Below are 9,702 nucleotides of genomic sequence, written 5' to 3' on the forward strand. Positions count from 1 at the left end.
CCACTTATTACCCTGACCGTTCTCTTTCAGACATGTTCAACTTAAAATTGCCAGCATGAGAGCCCAAACCCAACAACCAAACTTACAAAATGTGCTTGTCATGGTGGCAGGCTGGGGCCGTAAGAGAAGCTGGGAACACTGGTGGAGGGAAGCTGGCATTAGTGTTGGGACCCGTGCAGAAACACGGTATGCCTAAAACACAACTATAATTTTTAAAAATCATAGTGCCTTAATAAAAGTTATTTAGAAAGCTGACAATCACTATCCTGATTTGTTGGTTGAACATCTCCCATACATTGCTCTCACTGAAAAACAACACAAACATCTTGAAATTTCCTAATGACTCCATGGTCAGAGCCAAAGCAAATGACGTCTCACACCCCTGGGATTAAGTTATTAATCAGCAACAATCCTATCCTCGAAGCAGGGCGGGGGTGGCTGTAGGAACCAGCCCGGGCGGGGAGGAGGAGGGAAAGGGGTGGGGGTGGTCAGTTTTTGTCTAGACAGAGGAAAATGGCTGCACAGCCAGGCAAATAGAGCCCCGAATCTGACAATCACAAAGAAAGAAGGTGCATTTATCAGTGGTTCTAACCTATGCCACGTGGTCCTTTGGGAGACCCAAGACAGTCCAAGAGGACATACCTGAAAACTGCACCAATGGGGGTCCACAGCACAAGACTAGGGGGCCACCTGGAGGAGGAGGTGGGGCACAAGAAGGAAACAAGGTCCGAAGGAAGCAAGAGGGGGAAGAAGACACCGGTGTATGCTCTCCAATGTCAAAATGGTGCCGTTCTACTCCAAAGAACGCTCTGCACTTGCAGCAGCACGGATGGAGCCGAGGGTCTCATGCTGCGTGAGTCAGTCAGAGGGAGAGGGACAGAGACAGATCACCCCTCTAACATGTGGGACTGAAAGACTCACCGCAACGTGGCAATGAAGGACCAGAGGCAACACAACAGACCTGACCCCCAGAGCGGAGCTAGTGAGGGCCGGGGTCCCCGTAAGGGATGTGGTGGTGGAATTATGAGCATAAGGTAACATCACTGACAGTCCTGGAAATCACAGTGGCTCTTCAATTTAAAAAATCTTTAAAGAAAGGAAGTAAAAACAAAACAAAACAGTGCTGCTGTGAAGGACGCCCAACTGGCAGACCACAGCCACGGGGAGAGAGATTGGCAGCGCAGGCCCTACCCGAGCAGCGCTCACCCCCAGCCATTTTCTGAGAGCCAAAGCCCACTCCCGTCACCCCCAAGCAGCCTGTGAGCTGCGTGGCCCACCGAGGCCAGAATCCTCCCCAAACACGGGCACACCCTTGCTGCCCCCACAGGGGACCCTGGGGACCTAGATTTCTGGCTCTCCCACCTACCCGCAGGCCTTCCCCCTGCACTTCTCTGCTCCCCGGGGTCCTCGCGGGGCACCTGCGAGAGGGGCACGATCTGCCGGAGTGCAGGCGGGAACAGGCGGCCGGTTGAGCGCCCCCGCCCTAAGGACCTGCAGTGTGGCTTCACAGCAGGCGACGCCCTGCCTGCAGTAGACGCTCATTTCGGAGTGTGACGGCACTGGAGCATGCGGGCATCTGCACCCCCAGAGTGGACGCGATCCCCACTCACACCCAGAAACCCACTCATGCGGGGTCTCCCGGGTGCCTGGATTCACGGTGCCCACACTGGACATTCCCTCCCGTGGCCCAGCCCCAGTCATCCCAGGTGTCAGAGTCCCAGGATACTCTGCAGGTTTTAGGAAACCCTTGCAGCTCCCTCCAAAGGAATCAGTCCAGCTGAGAGGTTATATATTTGACTTTTTGGTCTTTGGGCCATACCTGGCAGTGCTCAGGGATCACTCCTGGCAGGCTCCTGACCATGTGTGGTGCCATGTGCAAGGCAAGCACCCAGCCCACTGTGTCATCTCTCTGGCCCCTAGACTCCATGCTTAAAAACACTGGCCACATTGCTGAGCTGAGACCAAAAACTGGCCCTGTGCTGCACAGAGAGGCGGCCAGGCTGGAAAGTCACAGCCGTTCTGCGCTGGGCCCAGTCTCACCCTGGCAGAACTAAACCCAGGGAGTCCAGCCACGATGTCCACACGACACCCAGGCCTGTGGCCTCTCTCCTCGGCCCCGGTGTGCGGCTCCTATTGCCCACCCAACGCAAGTACTGACCTCTGCCAGCGGCCTGCCACGCCCCTTCCACAGCCCGCCTGCTCTTCATGTGAGAGCAAGCAGCAGCGGGTTCAAGCAGCAGCACTCTGCCCTGCCGTCAGGCACAGACACTAGGACGCATTCCAGGGCCGCTTCCTCCAGCAGACGCTCAGACTGTAGCTCCTGGCCCCAGGACAGTTCCCCCAAGCCCCACCATCAGCTTAGAGCCCCGAGACTGCAACCTGGGAGAAGGAAGACTCGGCGCAGCTGGGCCCACAGGGCAGGAGGGGTAAAGATAACTAAATGGCATCACAGGACAGGAGAGCAGGACCTCCTCTAGGTGTGGAGCCGGACACCTGTTTGTTGGATGTTGGATGTGTGTGGGGGGGGGGGGCAAGGGGGGCTGCAGATCACTGCAAAGGGGCGGGAGCCTGGGGTCCCTGGAAGGCCGGCTCTGAAGTCTGCTGAATGAAGACACACTGCAGAGTCCAGGCCCAGGACACTGAGCTGCACTGAGACGCTAAGTCACTCCATGAGATTCTGGCGTGAGCACGCTTCATGGATGGGAGTGTGTCTCGACATAGAACAGGTCATCACGATGACATCTGTGTCTGCTTTCCATGGGTCTGACTGCCTCATCTCCCTGAGCACCAGGCTGGGAGTGCAGGAAAGCTGCAGGAAAAGCTAAGAATCGGCAGGGGCAGGAAGACCCGTCACCAACAGTCCCATGAGGAACCTCGGCTCTGTGATCATCTGACTGTAAAGGCAAAAAGCACCCGGCCTCTTGCCGGGCCCAACGCTGACATCAGAACACCCAAATCAAGTCTGGGGAACCAGCTGGTGTCCAACACAATCCACCTTCCAAGCCCTCCTCAGGTGGTCTATGTCAGCACCTGCAACGGCCAAAGCTTCCTTAACAAGGCACAGAGCAGATCTAGGCAAAGGTGACCGGGTGTGGCAGGACAGTCGCAAGTGCCTGGCTGGACGAATCAGAGCTGAGCTCTCATTTCTGGGTGGAACTGTGGGAGCCGGACACCCTGCTCTGATCGCCATTGCCACTGACCGCCACCTGGCCAATCCACACCAACACAGACAATACACCGCGAAGGCACCAAGCATGGCCAGCAGGGAAACCTGACCACAGGACAAGACAGGAAAGAAAGGGTTTACTCTAATATGGGGTTTACAGCAGGGCTCGTGCCTCTGCTTTCGGGAAGTTTATCCCGAGTTTCTCATCAAATTGCTATTAAGAGATCTGTTTTGAGGGGGCAGAGCAATAACACACAAGAAAAATGCTTGCCTTGCACACGGCCTACACAGGTTCAATTCCTGGCACCCCATATAGTCCCCCAAGGCCCACCAGGAGTGATCCCTGAGTGCAGTTTGGAGTAAGCCAGGGGCACTGCTGTGAGGAGAGAGGAGGGGAGGGTTCCCTGATAGATGACAGGAAAGAACAAAGGGTAAGCAAGGAGCTCGCAGAGTGAGGAGTGCTGGAAACACTCCCCACATCACAATCTAGAAATGTTCAAAGTTTCAAATTAGGAAAAGGTAAGGCAAATTCTACTGAATCTTTTTACTATTGACCGTTTGAATTCATGACACTCTTTGCCCCTAGGGCACCTGTGAAACAGGAACCTGTGAGAGCCAGACTTGAGTGAGTCCTGGTCCTTATTCTAGAGCCTCCAGGCTCCTAGCAGCATACTGTTCATAAGAGAGGACGGGCAAATACTGCGACAAACCTGCAATTATGAGGGTCAACAATGAATCACTATGGAGCCATGGAAAGTTGCGAATAAAGTAATTCCAGGCAAACGACAAGGCATTCAGGTGTTTGTGCTTGGGGTTTTGGGTTGTTTTTTTTTTTTTTAAGTTTTGCAAACCACCTCTAGCACACTCAGTATAAGGATTTCCAATGATTTACACACACACACACACACACACACACACACAGATATTCATATTCAAAAGAAGACTTTAGGACATGCTTTATTTTACTCAGTATAAGAAGTATCTACTCTGGTTCTTCCTAAAATTAAGGGAGAAGAAAGCAACCACAAAAGATAAGAAACGTTGAGAGATTTAATTTTGTTTTACTTATGGTGGAAGGCTGTTTACATTTACAGTTCACAGTGGCAAGGAAAAAAGCTTCCTTTGCCCCAGTATGCAACGGGCTACAAAAATTCACTTAACACACATCTTAGTCCTGAAATAGAGGGGAACTTTATGTTAAGGTTTGCTAAAAAAGGTCAAAGTAACAACAACAACAAAAGTATAATTAGACAATTTATTATATAGCTCTGCTTTTGTTCACTTTTAGTCTTTTTAAAAAATGATTAATTTAGGTAAAATGGTTACAACTGTGGGTCTTGCTGAACAGTTACTGCACCTCCATTCCCCCAGTGCCCACACGCCCCCACTGTATGACCTCACTTCCAGTCCATCCGCCTCTTCCTCCAAACTCCTCCTCACCCAGGGTTTGGGGTCCTTCATAGTGGCTGTTCCCTCGTTTAGTTTCTCTGTGAGTCTCAGGGGAGGCAGGCCATCCCACATCTGTCCTTGCCTCTGACATTTTGCTCAACATGATATTCTCCAATTCCATCCAAGGTGCTGGAAACTTTGTTCACTTTTTCTAAGAGCTGCATAGTATTCCATTAAAAAAAAAAAACAGTAATAGGGTTGGGGAAATAGTACAGTGGGTACAGAGTTTGCCTTGCACGAGGCAAGCTGCACCCCTGGGCTCTATCTGTCCCTGAGCACAGAGTCAGGAGTAAGCATGATCAGTTGTGGCTCAAAACCAAAACAAAAAACTATAGTAAAAGGCTATTATCCTGGCCTCACTGTGGTTTCCTAATGTAAATATAAATTGAGCAGTGAAAAAGTCCAGTCTTTTTAATTACAAACTGTTAACATGGGTACTATTATGTACTAGCTTTCTTTAAAAAAAAAAAAAAACTGTGAATTTTTAAATTTGTGAATGTTTGCTGCTCTCTGCCATTGTCAAATAGTTCTTTCTGAACCAACGCTAATGCTAGGGAGAGAAAGTGGTCACCAATGCCCACTTTGAGCTTATACTGGTTGTTAAACCACCGAGAATGGATTGACTTAACACACAACCTGTGAAAAATGCTATTTTACATGGCAGGCAGTAGTAAAGAGACCCATGCTATCGAGAGCCTTATGTTCTAAGTGCAAAACATACCAAGATAAACTGAAACATAGGGGGAGAAAAACCCAGAAATTACAAAATATGTCAGGTGGCAATGAATGCCAAGGAGAAAAAGAGGAAGGTGGTTTCAAACAGCTGGGCAGGCTTTACTCCAAAAGACAGCACTTGGGCAAATAAATGAAGGCAGTGAAGGTAAAAGCCCTGTGTGGAGAGCTGAAAGCACAAACATGCCTCATTTCTTGCCGGGTTCCTTGCCTGCTCCTGAAGGGACAGGACAAAGCCTGTATAACTGGTGTAAAGTGATAAAAGGAGAGGAAAGGAGTGGTAGGAAATAAGGTCCAGAATACAGGAGCTTTGAAGCAAGGAAGCCATGGAAAGATTTGGAATGTATGAGGTGTTTGATCTGACGTAGATATCGAAATAAACATTCAGCATACAGAATTCTGTGAGGCTCAGATGGAATGCAACGGGACTCTTTGAACTGGAAGGTTCCACAAAACCAAGAAGCATTTCTAACAAACCACTAACTTTCTATGTCTTTTTTTTTTCTTTTTTGGTCACACCTGGCGATGCACAGGGGTTACTCCTGTGCTCAGGGGCCAATACAGGATGCTGGGAATCGAACCGGGTCGGCTGTGCAAGGCCCTACCCGCTGTGCTACCACTACAGCCACTCTATGTCTTTTTTTTTTTTTTGTATCAAGTCGTTTTGTCTCTTCTGTAAAACAGTAGTAAAGCAACTCTATTACAATCACATTGCATGTAAGAATGTAAGGAATCTCATTTACTTCTTTCAAGCAACTCTCCCAGCACGCGCGCGCGCGCGCACACACACACACACACACACACACACACACACACGTTGTATCTATCATCAAACCCAGTAAGGAGTCGCGCGTTAACAACTATATGCGAGCATATAGTTAACAACTATTTTCCTTTTCCATTGACATGCCCAGAGAATTGAAGTTCGAGTAACAGGCAGGAAACTCTGATGCCATCGTAATGGCCCCAGAAATCAGATTTCTAGCTAGGAAATGTGTTAATTACTGTCACGTGTGAATATGCACGCAAACATCTTCACTGTGTCAGACTACGCTGCAGGTGGAGCCAACGAAACGATCAAGTCAACTCCCATGTCGTAGCCCACAGCTCGTCCCGGAGCACTGGAGAGAGGTATCAGGGAACTGGTGACCGCATTCACCGCAAGGAAAACAGGGCTAACTTCAGCGGGCGCCGGACGCGTCCAGGAAGGGCCGCCCCCGCCCGCGTCCCCTACTGGACCCGGAGCGCCGCCCGCCTGCGCCCCCGCCCGCCGCGCCCCCCTCCCGGCACGCCGGCCGCGGGTCCCCTCACCCCGCCCCAGCCCACGCCGTGAGGCGGCACGGCGACCCCCGCCACCTCAGCATTAAAAAAGTCCCGAGCTGGCGCAGCACCGGGCCAGAACCGGGCCCCGCCTGACGGGTTTCGGCTCGGAACCGGGCCGGCAGGGCCGCGCACACTCGGCAGCAGGAAGTAACGCGGCTCGTCCCGCGCCGCCCGGCCACACGGACTGGGCGCGCCCGGGACGGCGGCCCGGCCTCGGCACCACCCGGCCTCGGTACCGGCCGGCCCGCGCCGCCGCTCCCCGCGCGCCCCCGCCCGCGCCCGACCCCGGCTGGCTACCTGCTCCGCCGCGGCCGCCATGCTGCAGCCGGCGGTCACGTGACACACCCGGAAGCGAGTGCGGCCGAGCCTGGGCCCGGAGCTTGCTGGGAAACGTAGTTCTGGCCGCACGGGCGCACGTGGGGCCGGGTCTGTTTCCGCTCCACAGTCTCAATGAATTTGTAGCTTGGAGAATCGTAACGTCATTGTTAACAAGATGATTTGTTTTATTGTTGCTCTTACTTTTTTAGGATTAATGAACATTTTTATTAGTATTTACTCTATATCATAATTTTTAGCTGAAAGAACTGTACGATCTTTCAGCAATTCTTATTATCCCCACCTACACAAGATACCCTTAGCTCAAAGGTTACACAGCTATGTGCGGAGGAAGAAGATAAAAACTGCAGCTGACTTCTCAGTACTTGTAAAGAGATGAGAACGAAATAACTGTTTGATAGAAAAGATAAAAAACTGTTCAGATTTCTACTGTTCTTAGAAATTATATTCAAAAGTGAAGGAGAAAGACTTTCTCTGACAAGTGAAAGTGGAGACTATTGGTTGATAACGGACCTTTTTTCAAAAATAAAATAAAATAAAACCTTTCAAAAACTTAGGAGGAAAAACATAGGTCAGGCAGAAGTTAAAATATAAATGTAAAATCAAGTAAGTATCAAAAAGGCATAGTAAAAGTAAAATAAAAACTTATGATTTCTTGGGGCTGGAGTGATAGCATAGCAGGTAAGCGTTTGCCTTACACGTAGTCAAGCTGAGTTCATTCCCAGCATCCCATATGGTCCCCTGAGCACCGCCGGGAGTAATTCCTGAGTGCAGAGCCAGGAGTAACCCCTGTGCATCGCCGGGTGTGACCCAAAAAGCAAAAACAAGACACAAAAAACTTATGATTTCTCATTCTTTATTGGTATAAAATATTATTTAAAATTATAATAATTTACCTGTGGGTATGTAACATATATCCTTATTTTTCTTATAAAAGATTAACTATAACATCGATTAAAGGGACAAGAACAAGTAACTGGGATTGTTTGGTCATTATAATATTATAATATAATATTTGGTTTTTATAATGTGACATAATTATAATACAAGTAAAGCATTATCGTTGATTTGAAAGTAGACAGGATTCGTGATAAATAAAATATTACAGACTATAGCAGTCACCAACACTTTTCTTTAAAATGTAGTCTACCTGATGTGCTCATGAATAAATAAAATGGGATCAGCTTAAGTGCTCAATTAAAACCACAAAAGGCAGGGACTATTGGGGAAGGTGCTTGCCTTGCATGCAGTCAACTATGTAGTCTCCCAAGCTGTTTCAGGAGTGATCACTGAATATAGACAGAACCAGGAGTAAGTTAGATGTTGCCAAAAAAGCAAAATAAATTTTAAAAATATTTTTAAATAAATAAAACTACAAAAGGCAGGAAAAGGGAGACTAAAATTGAAAAATTACAGGAGTGAATTACAAAAAAGAAGAAACAAAAATGGTAAATATTAACCTTTCAATAAATATTTGAATGTCAATGTTTAAACACAGATTAAATTAGATGATCACAATAGATTTTTTTAAAAAGCTATACTAACCACTGGGCAACCGAGGAGAGGTGTTCCTAGAAAATTCCTAGAAATATGCAATCTACCAAAAATAAAGAATCAAAAGCTAAATCGGTGATCAAAAACTTATTAACAAGTACAATCCCAGGATCAATTTATTCACTGGTAAATTTTACAAAATATTTAAAAAGAGTTAGCATTTCAAATTTTTCAAAAATAAAAATAGAAGATGCCCACTTCCAAATATATCTTACAAAATATTAAAATGGAACTGCTATATGATCCATCGATTTTATTTCTGGGTATTTATCTAAAGAAAACAAAAATTAAACTTGAAAAAATGATCTTTGTATTCATAGCAGCAATGTTTATAATCGATACATGTAAGTAATATAGGTATCTATTGATAAATGGATAAAGAAAGCTTCATCTACAATGGAATATAATTAAACAGTAAAAATAAGGAAGTCTTGCCATTTGTGACAACATTCATGTAATAGATGGGCATTATACTAAGTAAATAAATCATGTATTTATTTCACATGTACAGTGATGTACAATTTCACCTCGACATTAAATATAAAGGAAAGGAAAGGAACACATAGTTACAAAGAATAGGTTTATATGCTGTTTATAGTCAACATATGTTTATAGTGTCAAGATAGTTTTGGGTAAAGGAGGTTAAGTAGTTCAAAGATATAAAGTTCTAGTTATAAAGTCATGAGACACAAGGTACCACTTGGGAATTATAGTTAACAATATACTACATAGAGTCTGGGAAGCAGTTGAGCCATGGAACACTTTGCTTGCGTGTGTGACTCCCTTGTTCAGTAGCTGGCACTGCTAACAAATAAACAAAAACATCATCAACAGCAGCTGAAAACTATCTACTGTATATCTGAAGATTAGAGAGAGAGTAAATATTACAAGTTCTCACCACAGGAAAAAAATCAACTATGTGAGCTGATGTGTATTTGATGTGTGCCAATAAATAAAAACATTAATAAATGAAACAATTTCACACGATACGTATTGAGAGACAAAATTGTCTATGCTTGTAGTCTTTGAATGAGTTTGTCATCATAATTTTTATAGTCAATCTCCTACTTTTGAATATTTACATTGTGTTAATTTTTGCTCTTGCAAGTTCACATTACTAGCAATGTGGGGTCTGTATGCCT

General features: G+C 46.7%; 1 protein-coding gene across 3 annotated transcripts in view; it reads right to left on the reverse strand.

Moving 5' to 3' along the window:
• Nucleotides 1-7,030, reverse strand: part of VPS41 (VPS41 subunit of HOPS complex) — a 189,487-nt gene extending 182,457 nt beyond the window's left edge. For 2 of the 3 annotated variants that reach the window (XM_055131907.1, XM_055131894.1), the window contains exon 1: nucleotides 6,968-7,030. In XM_055131907.1, coding sequence (XP_054987882.1) covers nucleotides 6,968-6,988 — 21 coding nt within the window. In that variant the 5' untranslated portion in view covers nucleotides 6,989-7,030. The remainder of the gene's footprint in view (nucleotides 1-6,967) is intronic. The other variant, XM_055131900.1, reaches the window with a different exon arrangement.
• Nucleotides 7,031-9,702: the final 2,672 nt, after the last annotated feature.

This window comes from Sorex araneus, chromosome 1 (genome assembly GCF_027595985.1).
Source record: "Sorex araneus isolate mSorAra2 chromosome 1, mSorAra2.pri, whole genome shotgun sequence".
Taxonomy (NCBI): domain Eukaryota; kingdom Metazoa; phylum Chordata; class Mammalia; order Eulipotyphla; family Soricidae; genus Sorex; species Sorex araneus.